This window comes from Lathamus discolor, chromosome 6 (genome assembly GCF_037157495.1).
Source record: "Lathamus discolor isolate bLatDis1 chromosome 6, bLatDis1.hap1, whole genome shotgun sequence".
NCBI lineage: Eukaryota > Metazoa > Chordata > Aves > Psittaciformes > Psittacidae > Lathamus > Lathamus discolor.
The window spans coordinates 42471230-42484297 of record NC_088889.1 but is presented as its reverse complement, the minus strand read 5'-3'; the positions used below and the strand labels follow the sequence as shown (position 1 = coordinate 42484297).

General features: G+C 34.6%; 1 protein-coding gene across 5 annotated transcripts in view; it reads right to left on the bottom strand.

Annotated features, from left to right (window-relative positions):
• Positions 1-13068, bottom strand: part of STRN3 (striatin 3) — a 64127-nt gene that overhangs the window by 31055 nt on the left and 20004 nt on the right. For 4 of the 5 annotated variants that reach the window (XM_065686454.1, XM_065686455.1, XM_065686458.1 and 1 more), the window contains exons 2-7: positions 11414-11517; positions 6437-6510; positions 5042-5123; positions 4568-4747; positions 3976-4108; positions 2244-2385 (exon numbers count right to left, since the gene is read on the bottom strand). In XM_065686454.1, the coding sequence (XP_065542526.1) occupies positions 2244-2385; positions 3976-4108; positions 4568-4747; positions 5042-5123; positions 6437-6510; positions 11414-11517 (715 nt within the window). The remainder of the gene's footprint in view (positions 1-2243; positions 2386-3975; positions 4109-4567; positions 4748-5041; positions 5124-6436; positions 6511-11413; positions 11518-13068) is intronic. The other variant, XM_065686457.1, reaches the window with a different exon arrangement.

The following is a 13068-nucleotide window of genomic DNA, read 5'->3' as shown; positions in this document are numbered from 1 at the left end:
TATGAATTTTAACATTAAAGTTCTCCCTCAAAAATAAATGAATAAATGGATGGACCTGGAGATTTCAAGTTTCGGAGAGCTCAAAATAATGTAAGAGGCTAAAATAAACTGGTTTAGGCAAAGTATTATTTTATTTTAGAAGGTATTTCAGTGAGACAATACTTGTTATTTTTGATAGGTAATAAAGAAGCATTGTCTTTAAATATTTCAAATTTACATACTGATCTTTAAAGAAGTGACACTTAATGCCAAGACTGGATAGATTATATCCTTAAACATCCATTTAAGGAAAGAGCAGCTGTACTGAAATCAGTGACATACTATTAAAGAAGCAATGCTACTACAGCTAGAAGTATGTCTTTCGACTCACTATTTAAACAGTAAGTTAGTACGAATTATACAACTAACTTACAAATATTGTCTTCAAATGGCAAAATTTTGAACACATACTTTTACAGATGAAAGCAGGTTCATCTTCATTTCCTCCACCCAACTTCCCTGCCCCAGACACAAGTGTTTTGGTAAGAACAGAATTACTGCAGTTAAACTAGCTGTCACAAACAAAGCTATCACTAAGTGTGTACAAGCTTCTAAAATGCTCTGAGTTACTTTTGCTATGAGTTCACTTAAACTGTAATAAAAGACATTCAAAAGTGGGGTTGGTTCAATTTGATTTTTAAAAAACATTCTTAGATTTTATTTTACATCTGGGAGAGTTTTTAACCAAACTGCCCAAAAACAAGTTTGAAAAAAATGTAACTTGCAAAGTGGCACTGCAAAACAAAACAGAATCCTCCACATTCTGGTTAACTACCTAGGAAGATGACAGAGACAGTAATCTTGGAAAGGAATTACTTGGTATATCAACTGACAAGCTAGTTCAGAGCAGTATGCTCTGAAAAAATGAATAAATCTTTAATGCATGAATTACAGTATCAATCTGTCTTTCCTTCTACATAGAACAGTGGTAAGACTGATGCTAGACCCAGAACTTTCTGCATTACTACACATTTGAAGTGATGTTGCAACCAAAGTCAAAACCTTGGCTTCAGAGCCTGTGAGACCTCCTATACCAAGAGATTTGCCTGTTTGGCTAAATAAAACTATGATCAAGAAACAAATCAAGTAACATTACCTTCAAAAGGGGAACACCACCAAGCAACTAAAATACTTCTAAAATCAGATAGGCATTACCAAAGCTAAAGGTAACATCAATTTTCCAGCTTCATCTTCCAACTAGAAATAAGACTGACTTTTAAAAATAAAGGTGACTAAATCCTTTGATACTAAGTTCCAAGAAGGAATGCTTTCTAATCCCTCATACCTTCAAGATCAAGACTGGGTGATTTTTCTGGAAGATGAGCCAGTATTCTGATTCCTGTAGGTCTTTATATTCTCTTTGCTCTACAAAGTGTTTATCCAAGTATGACAAATTCATTGTCTCAATGACAAAATGGTCAAGATGATCTACTGCCATTTTTTGGCCTTACAACAAAAGACTTAAGAGTATGCAACCACAAAATTGCTTTTACCACCGTTCAGATGGTCAATTTCCCACTTCAAGGCAGACATGAATTATTTTGTTCATTATTCTTTTTCCTATGCAAATTATCTCCCTCTTTCAATTTCTTCTTTGAAATGCAAAAGCTCCAGGAGCTTCTGACTTAGCATAGTTTGTTTCACATCAAATTATTAACCTACTTACTTTTCTTATCTACACTAAAATAGTTATGCCAGTATAATAGTACTTTTTGATTCTACAGATGCAAGCCACATTAGCAATAACATCTAAAAATCTCCGCCAGAAAACCTAAATATACTAATTGACCGTTTTTACAAGTACACCAAAGAAATCTATTTAACTTGAGCACAGAAAGTTTAAAGCTCTTGATCAGAAAAAAAAATGCAAAAAAGAATCTAGATATGAAAACACATTTAATTCAGGTATAAAAATATTCCAAATCCTAGTTTTTCTTATTCAGGAAATAAAATATTCTATTTCAATTTTGGAATGAAGACCAAAACCTGAAACAAACATAACTAGAATTGTATTTGTGGCAACTACAACAGTATATATATGTATGTATAGAAACAAGTTTCAGTATCAGGTGTACTACTAAGCAGCAGCAGCTGATCACCGCAATCATCCACACATCCACATCATCTTAGTAGGTATTGCAACTCTTGTGCACTAACATGAACAAGTATTCCTTTATTTCTAAAAGCTTCTGTTAGCATCTTACCCCACTCTGTTCCATCTCCTGAACTTCGAGCTTCTCCAGCTCCCTCACCATCTTCAGCTGTCACTAAAAAATCAAATTCTTTCAAAGCTTCCTCAGTATCAGGGTCATCTGTAAGGTCAGCAGCTAAACCTTCATTACCAATCTGCAAACAGATAAATGTTTTTCTGCATTTGATTCATGAACATATTTTCTACTCAAATATTTAGAAACAATATAGATTACTCTCTCCGAGTATCTTGTTTCAGGAGAAAACATTTTTCAACATGAAATGCAGAAAAAGATACACAGATATAGTCAGATCTAGAGCTGCTTATTAAAAACAAAACAGAAAAAAAAGAGAGCTGTGCAGTGCAGTATAGCGATCATTAAGAAATCAAAAGAACACTAACAACAAAAACAATCCCATACATCCCAATCTTTAAAACCTATTAATTGGAAAATTTTTTTCTTGCAACATCAGTAGAAAAGCTTTACATAGAAACTGTGTTTTTTACTGATCCAGAAGCCTTTTTTCCTTTTGATTTGCAGGTCTATTTCAGTGTTAAATATAAGCTTGCAAAATACATTATCTTCTGAAAAGTATCTTTTTACTAGTCCTACCACACCTTCACCTTAAACAAAAACCACCCCGCATCACGACATCAGTGAAAAGTTTTGTTTTGTTCTGCAGGTGAAGATTTCCATATGGGGTTATGTTTCTATAACTTGGACAATATTCTCATCCTTTCGCAGAATAAGACAATTTTAACAAAGATACCTATAAATGATGCTTATACTTTCTATAAGAAAAAAACAACAAGCTTCGTCAAGAATTAAAAAAACCAAAACAAGTTATGTCTTCATATCTGCTTGGAGATTTACTCATTAGATAAATCTTTTTATCACATGATCTACTGCCTTAGAACAAAAAAAAAAAAATCCCACTGATTGCCTGCTTAATCTGTTTACCAAAAGTACAAGTTAATACCAAAGGTATGGTGAAAAACCCACCCTGACAACTCAAGTTTGAAGATTAAGACTTGTGTCAAGACAAGGTAACACTGCTATTTGGGAAAATCCAACGCAGCCACAAGGGTCATAATGCTACAAAAAACTCTACTAATAAAAAAGTAATACAACTGTGAATACAATGTTCATAAATAAACCTCTTTACACGAAGAAACCCCAATGACACAGAAATTCTGCCAGTACAGGAGGAATATAACTAAGAAAGTACAGGTAAGTCAAAGTTGCTCACAGAATGGTAAACTATAAAGTAAAATAAACCAGAACCAAACTACTGGAGATAAGTCTCTGCCAGGCTCTTAAAGTATTTAATAAAAAGCTGCAAAACAAGGAAGAATTAAACAAATATTTGGCATGGAAATGATTTTTTTTTTTAATTACTAATTTAGTTCCTTCTAAGAAATTGTCCCTACCTTCTCCAAAATTTGGAAAGGATGCACACTGTATTGTGCTAAATTTGCCTCATAAAAGCCCTCAAAAGTATGCAGAGAAGCTAGGATGGCAAATCAATTACCTCTTTCAGCAATTAATTCACATTTGCAAACAGATAATGCATTCACTAAACTACCAAATTTACCAATACTGCGTCTGCTCACAATCCATTCAGATAACAAAGGTACAACAACATTTTAACATTTATAGTCATCTGGAAAAAAAAATAAAATCTCTTTTTAAAGGGGATTTCAGATCTATATATACTAAAAAAAAAAAAATAAAAATATTTTACTTTGTGTTTCTTATTTATCCGGTGCTTTTCTTTTCCGTCTGCAATATCTTCAATCATGTCACTCTCTTCTTCTTCATCACTATCATCTGCATTTTCTAAGAAGTTAAATGTTTCAAGAACATCACCAGAATTCCTACATAAATAGAAACATCAAGACAGAATCCATTTTACTTGCTGAAGAGATTTTAGACGGTTAATCAGATTAAATGCAACTGCTACCTAACAGCTTAAGAGCTTTAAAACAACCAAAACAACAAATATGAAGTTTCTATAGCTGCCCTAATTCCTTACTGTAGAAGCACCACTCAACTGAATCTTTCCTTAAAATAACTCCAAAGGGTTACATGACAAATTCAACTTCAATACACATTTTCCTGTACATACATATAATACACATATGTGTACATACATACACACATAGATACCTATATTCCTATGTATAATCAATTTCACTGAAGTTCATAATCATTTGTAGTCCATTACACCCACACCTGTTCACAGACCGTACAGTTGAAAGTTCAATATGAAATGACCGGCACATATCAATGGCGAAGAAAAGCAAACTTCAGGCATTTCTTATCCCTTCACTTACCTTTTGATTTCCTGTCCCTTTTGTTTTGATGAAGGAGATTCACCTCCATTGAGGATTTGCTCCAAGTTCTTTGTCTCTACTGAACCATTTGGTTCTGAATTGGAGAGCCCAAGCAAAGACCTTACTCGCTGCGAGCGTACGTCCAATATTGTATCGGTATAACCTACTTCCTGAAGATACCTAGCATTAAGAGAAAAAACAGGAAAGCATATTTGAGGGAAAAGGAAAGAATTTAGTATTGACTGTTAAAAACTAATGCCACTGTTATACCATGGAAAAATAAGCTTCGCTGTTAACTCATTTCATATGTAAAACCTTACTCTATGCTGCCTAAGCTCAAGACTATGAAGTTCAGAAAAATGAACCACTATTTATGCATCTCGGTTACTGTGTTTCATAGAGTAAGTATATACATATACAGCTTGTACTTCATAGAAAAGCTTGAATACACCAACATTCAACAACGTTACTTACTGTCTCAGTAACTGTCTGCCTTGCTTCCAGGTCAATTGGCTATTTTGAGGTACTGCGGGAACCTCCGTATCTTTGGTTTCTTCTGAAAGATACAGTGTCATAGTTGGGTGGCTTTGTTTGTTTGAACTCAATTTACTTTTTACAAAATACCAATGAAACTAAAAGATTTAAATTAGATGCAGTGCTTTTCAATTATTTTTTCCCCTAATTCGTTGCTGAAGCATCAGGCAAATAATTGAACAGTATCACTGAAAAATCCTGACCCCTTATACGCAGAAAAGTAACCAGAAAAATATTTAACTTGTACATAAAAGAATGTGTACTGAAGTGTTACTGCTAAGAAAACAGGCTATATATCTCTTTCACAAAGCAGAAGTGCTTAGGAAGCAACATAAAAAATACAGTTCAAATAAATGAAGTAGTGACACACATCAGCATTTGGAGAAAACTAACACATCAAGTTTAGCAAATTCCATCACTTTACTATCAACACTTAAAATCTAGAACCACTGCATTTTTACCATGGTAGAGACTATAAAACATAGCACAAACTAGAGTTTAAGGATTTTAACTTCTAACTTAGAATGCTTCTAAACACATGGGAAAAAAAAATCCCATCAAGCAAGAAATATGAATCATGATGTCTAGTTTCAACTGAATATGAAAGCACTTCTAAAACAGAACAAAAAAATAGGGTGGGGAATAAAGACCTACATTTCAAGAGAAGCTACATGCAATTCTGCTTATTAAATAGTCTAATGTTGTTATGAAAAAATCCTTTCCTGTATCTGCAGTACTGTTAAGAGCAAGAATGTTATGATCAGCTTGATATCTACATTGCAAAATAAAGATGCACTCCACAGGACCAATAAGAACAGCCTTTTTTCTCTTTGGACTTTTTTTTCCCTTGATTTAAGATAAAACCAGAAGCTCTGCAACAATTTTTTTTCCTGCAAGCCAATGCAATACAACTTTTTTTCCCCATTCTTTAAATATTAGTATCCTATAAAACCACCAAATACCAACAGTATTTGTTATGTTTGTTCTGCACTTATGCCCTTCTTCCAGATGGATAGCAGAAGGAGAAAAAAAAAAAAAAAAAATGATTCAAGAATGGATATTATCAGAAATAATGAGAAGCAGCAGCTAAATAGGAATTGTATAACCTCATTTAAAGCTTTCTTTGACATTCAGAGCTCTTTCAAAAAAGGGCAATTAATTTTGATTTTCAGGTCAAACAATACATAATCAATGCCAAACCTTTCCTGGAGATATTCTCTAACACACCTGGGGATGGGGTGTGAGGAGACTGAAAGCTGCAATAAATTGAGCACAGCAAATCTAGAACAGTATATAAACAAATAACACTGAAACAGACTATTGTAAAAAAGTTACCTGAATCAAAAGTTGGCATTTTCAAGTCACCTTGGTTCAATTCTGTGCCATATTTTAATTTATGGTATTTTGCCCTGAAAAAGCATGCAAACGTTTAAGAAATTAGCGTACAATGCTCTTACCAGATCATAACATTCTACTATTCCCATCTAAAACCATACTAACAATTTACCCAAATAAAACTGTTGTGATCATTACTGCATCATACAATTATTTCTAGCCTTTCAAGAACACAGTTTTGAAACAACTTACAGATGAGGTTTTAGTATGTTCTAAAAGGTTTTGTTTTTCCATGCATGTGGGCTACTATAAGAACCTTTCAAGAAACAGTGGGTTCAAGTATTTAGCAGAGATTGGCTTTGCTGCTGTAGCACTGTCGCAGCTAACCAATCACACTCCCGTGAATGAACCTCATATTTGGGATTCCTGCCGTTTTGTCACCTTCAAATTCCTCTTCAATTTTCCTCCTGTTCTGTCTTTGCTTAAAATGGAGATCTGTCCCTCTGAAGAGCCATCCTGGAGTGTGATTTCCCTCATCACATGTATTCTGTTCCTGATTTTTCTCTTCCTCATTGACTAGAGGCTTAGCTTTCAATTCCAATTCCATTCTCAGTCCACCAATGCAAACGTGCCCCACTCCTTCCCATCTCCTGATTGCTGATCTTCTAACCTCTCCTTCTCCATCACTTTTTAAAAATCACTCTTCATGATACTATTTCCAGGCAGGTATGCATAAGTCTTGCAAATCTTACTCTCTACCCACATTGCCTATCAATATGTCTTCAGCTCCCTTTACCTTCAGGAATACCACACGAACTATTGACACCTAAATCCTGGAATTCTCTATCTTAGATCTTTCAGTTTGACTTTTGCCTTGTAGATCATTTGCAACAATACTCAAAATTTCAGGGAACAGAACTCTAGATCTTCTGTAGTAGAGCCAAGGTGAAAGCTCTCTGTAAAACTGTTAGCAGCCACATTTTGAGGAAGTCTCTATAAAATATGACTGTCTTCATAATTCTGTATTAATATTTGACCAAAGCTTTAAGAATAACTAAATCTAGCTTCCACCAATCTTAGAGACTACTCCTGAATATGGAACTTCCTGAGAAAAGATACATAACGGAGCATATGCTGGGTGGACAAAATGAAGGATTTCCAACAGATCTCCTCAAACAGCTGTGCCGCTGCTGCAAGTTTTTTTTTCAAATGGAAGGTAACAGTTCATCTCAAATGCTGACTGACGTACTTGATGATATAGAAGATTCTCTTCTAAATTACAGAAGTTTCTGCTGAACTCGCAATTAGGAACAGTCTCATTAACAAACGGTCAGTAGATGGCACTATGGACCCTTTATAGCAAGATAAAATTCTGCATTTTGTAGCAATTATAACAAAAAAACTGTGAGGCTCCTGAAAAGTAGGTATTTGTGTGACCTGAATCTGACTGACTGCCAGTTAAACAGTAATAAATTATTTGTTAATATGTTCGTGTTTCATTCATGCACTAGTAAGACTGTCTGTCCTAGGTGCTCCTTTAAACTGAGAGAAAAAGCTTTGTTCCACATTATAATAGGGCAGTGTTCCACTAAGTTCTCCAGATAAAGTGCACATGCTATAACGTACTATACATTTGGTTTAAAAAAGAACAATAAAAAAGAAACAAAAAAAAAGACATAATTAAGAAATTGTGACATTAAATAAAGCTGCCAAAATGCATTTGCTTAATTCATAAGTGAAACCAATAAAGCACTGTAACTGAAAAGCCAACATGTATTTGTTCAATTCGAGCTGTATAAAGTACCATTTAGGAGCAGTTGTTCTACTCTGCAGCTACAGTTTCAAAACAATAATTAAAATTCTGCTTTAATTGTTCATTAGAGAAGATAATGATATATCTGATCTAAAATTACACCAATGAATAGCCACTACAAGTAAGTCGAACTACTGATGCATGTAATGAGATCAGTTCTTTCACATGAACTTCTGTTTTACAGTAAGAAATTAATCTTATTAAATTCCAGTAAGCTATATCTTTGCACATGAATCCCCTTCTGTATTGTCATACAAACAAGGGTAATTACTACATATATTAAAAATTACTAGCAAGCTACATAGCTGTTGACAAGCCAGTGACATTATGCCCTCACAACACACAGTAACTGAACTCTACAGAAGAGGCACATTTTGAATCCTTTGAGTACTGACTTGGTACTCTTCTAAGACTAGGTTTCTAGGAGTGAAAAAGTAAAAGGAAGAGAAATAACACCCTACACCAATTTAACTGCCTGCTATTTAGCTGTTGAATGCTACCACTCATTTGCAAGGATATAAGCCAGCACCAGTCCAAACCCCATAAAGTCAAAATAAAGCCACAGTTTAACGATCTCAGCAAGTCTTACTACTTTAAGCACAGTACTATGCTAATGAAGGTTGGAGTAAAGTGGCTCAGAGTATGTAACAGAAGTCTGCCTGGGTCTCAAAGCACCATCAAGGAATAAACATTAGCTACAGACAAAAAAAAAAAAATCCCAAAACATAGAACTATACTTAGGCCCAATTTTATTAAAAAAATTGATACAGAACCACCAAAATATTTAAGGACATTAAAACGGTAACAATTTACTTCTCCAAAGCATTATCACACAATGCATACACACTTACAGAAGAATACTAGAAATGTCAAACTATTTTGTAACTACTACTGCATTTTATTTAACCTTACACACTGATGTCCCGTTTCATAGGTTTCTTATGAGAAATCAGTCATCATTGTCTGACTGATTTCATTTCTGACTCCCTATAATCTGGTATATTTTACTGCATGACTCTTTGACAGCATCAGGAAGTTAAAAACAAACACAGAAAGGGGGCAGAGGTGAAACAGGTGCACCACAGTTTTTGCCGTCAACAATTTTCAAACCTGAAATTCTCAGAATTTCATTAGTTATGATTCTTGACTCAGAGGAACAATGGCAAAAAAGTAACCATTTTTAACCTGATTTTTTCACTCACTGCAACAACCAAGAAACTAACATACTGTCATTCCTGGGTGATTTGCTGACAAGTCAGTACCTGTTTGCTTTCCTTGCTCAATCCATCATACTTTCACAATTAGATACCCCCAAACTACTGGGCATTTGTAGCGAAAAAATAACAGACAGCTTCCTTGCTGCCTCCCACGCATTCACCAATCATCCCCAGACTTTCAGTTCCTGTTTTCAGCAACCTTCATGAGAATTCTGGCTGGAACTTAAGCAAGGATTTTCCCCTTGCAAAGTATGCAGTGTTGGCTTGTACCCACTAGCCACAAGAACTAAAGCAAACTGCATGTTTCTGCTGTTCTGCTTCTGTTGTACCTACGTTTACAAGTTTCTTGCCCATCAGATGAATAATGGAACTTTACAGGAAGTCTAACTATAAAGGCAGCTGCATTTCAGGAGAAAGCAAGAATGAGATATCTCCAATGCCATTCTTTAAATTCTGCAAATGATGTCTTCACGCTCCAGCTGTAATTAACTGTCTCTGATTTATCTCAGTAAGTAGGCAATCCTCACAGCCTTATGGTTGTGTATCCTTATGATATCTCTGTACATGCAGCATACAGTTTATTATTGCCACAATAACCAAAATGCTTTCTTTTTACTTCAGAAAATTACTTATACCCAAGACACTTGGGTTTCTCATAACGGCGTACTACTCCTTTGATATGCTCAATGTTCTTTAAAAGAAGAGTACACACACCCCAACACTTTGCATACTTTTCATCTGCCTTGAATCCAGAGTGACCTGCAAATTACCTGTATGATGTAACAACCTAACTTTTAGTCTTACAGCGGTTGGAAACCTTGCATTACTTCAGTTTTCGAGGACAGGGCTGAAAGAACAAATACATCCTTTCTGCCTCTTACTCCACCAGAAAACACAGGATGTGCCAAAACAGCTTTCTGTATGAACTCAGGCTCTTTTCTGCAGCACCTTTATACTGGACGCTTCATGGACATATGTAGTCATCCTTGCCCAAAACATTAGTTTCTAGTATGAAACCAACTAATTGAAGTTATCTTTGTACTAGTCACTCTTAATTTCTAATGGAAAATACATTTAGATATACTTACTCTAGAATAACTAACTTCAAAATGCCTAGGTGAAGCCTAACTGCACTTCGCTACAAAATTTTAAGTTTACTCTGCAAAAACATTCCTTCTACTCAAAAATTAATGATTAAAGGCTACTCGTTTTGTTGCCTAATTCAACTACTTCTGAAGAACATGATAAATATAAGAATTGAATCCTCTACTGAAGGTATAGGCACAAGACAGGATTATTTTCCTAGTGTTTTTGCAGAATTAACTACTAATTTTTGTCAAACAAAATAACCAGAGCATGTAGGTTTGAAGGATATTAGCCTGGATGGACTGAGTGGAATTGAAGTTCTTAAAGCACTATTGCTACAGAAAATGCACCCACTAAGACTAGACATTCTAGCATCTACCACACAAAAAAAACAATATTTCAAAACATAAAGCTAACTTTTGAAGGTTTCCATTCTGACATAAAACAGTTTCATCATGCAACATACACACAATAGTTGTAGAGAATCAAGAGAACAGAATTTTTCATTCTTTCAAGCTTAACACATAAGAGCAGGTAAAGGTACAGTAGTAAGATATAAATGTTTGGAACATTTATTCTTACTTAGTACACCATTACTCTAACTCAGAAAAGGGAGACTGTCCAATTTGCACTTTGTGTGATTAAGATGCGAGACCAAACAATTTGAAAATTATGCAACTTCTAATGATAGCAGACACTAAAGGTCATAAGAAAATGCAGTGTAAAGATGACCAACCATAAAAACAGACTACACAAAGTAGAGAATTGCCTAGTAAAGACAGTTTACAACACATGATTGAATTCCTTTTAGTCTGTGAAGTTTTCCAGGTCAGATAAAAGCTGAACAATTTGTATACATACCTTTCTTGTTTTAATGCATATTCTAACATTTTTATTCTTCTCACTAAATCTTTCTTCAAATTTTCTTGACCCTTTCTTTCCCCTTGTAAAAACGCTATCCGAGCCTGAAAACACACACACAAAAAAGAAAAAAAGGTAACAGATTGTATTCTATTCTGTTCTCAAAACAAAGCAAAGGGGGAGAGGGAAACAGCAACAAAAACAATATACTTTTATTAATTATTTCAATCATTAACAACAAATACTTCTACTCTAGAGACCAAATATTACTTTCTGTTCATAAATGTTGGGAATTTTTCCTTGAAATAAAGGTATTTAAGTTAGTGTAGTAGCTCTAAAAGAAGACACAAACAGCAGTCATATGAAACATCTCAACAGATGCACATATTTTTGCTCTTATGGCGTTGTTAGTATAAATTCTCTTACACGTTTTCTTCCAAAGGCCAAAGCCATACTAAAACAGGTACACAGAATACTTTTAAGCAACTTAGTTTTTAATGACAGTATATTGAATAGATTAAGAAATGGTAACATGAATTCCAATACAGAATTCACAGAACCATTACAGAGAAAACAGCTATATTTTACAGATTCGTTATTTTACTTAACTATTGAAGATGGCTAAGGATTAGAACATCAAGTGAGAATTTGGTTTAGTGTGCTGTTCTATATGAAGAAAAAAGCCTTTTTCTATATATTTTTCTTTTTAAGCATCAATCTTATTAACCACCAAAGTTACAAAGAAGCAGTGAAGCTTTATACTTGCCTGCAAACACAGTAGGTAAAGAACAAATTCAGTAGAACGTACAAGCTATCAACTAGTACAAAAGAGCCAGTGGAAAACTTAGTAGTTGAGAAATAAAAGTAGGAAGCCTACTGAAAAAAAAGCAGTCTCTTCACTACAAAGTGAAAGGGCTTATAGTCCATCTTTTGACAAGTTCAAATCTTAGTGAAGACAAGGGAACTTGCAGATGTGAACAGAAAATTTAAACAATGACATTACTGGATTAGCCTTCATTACAGGGAACTACTAATTCATTTGTCCTCATTATGACTTTAAATTGACCAAAGTCATTGGGTAGATAATTTAAAAGAAGATTCAATTTAAATTTTTCTTGGAAGAGGAATTAAAAGGAAACACAGTAGGGAGAGTAGAGACCACAGTAATCTACAGAGCTGAAGATCAACACCACAGTTTCATTATTAAAGGAGGCACAATTTTAAAAAATTAAAAAACCAAACAAACCAACCAACCCCACCAACAGAGCTATAATTGGCATCTGATCTATCATGAGGGGTTTTTTTAAGGGAGTAGTTGTACATTTTCATTACTCGCAGTGGTCAGAGCCTGAAACATCTAACCAGGAGGATAGCATTCTTGCATTGCTCCCTTCTGAAGACTAAGTGGTATCATCACATAAACCTCCACACACCAGCCAGTTTTAGCCCCTCTGCCATTTGTGCTCAACAGTAAACAAACCTGTGTTCTTCTACCCTGAATTAGCTAACTAATGATTTAATAAAAAATTGAAATCTTAATGAGAACAAAACAGTTATGACCATTTCAAAGTCTGTCGTGAAAACTCTCGACCAACCACTGCCACTTGGTGAGAACGACTAATGCACCAAACAGTACATGGTACTACAGAATCATA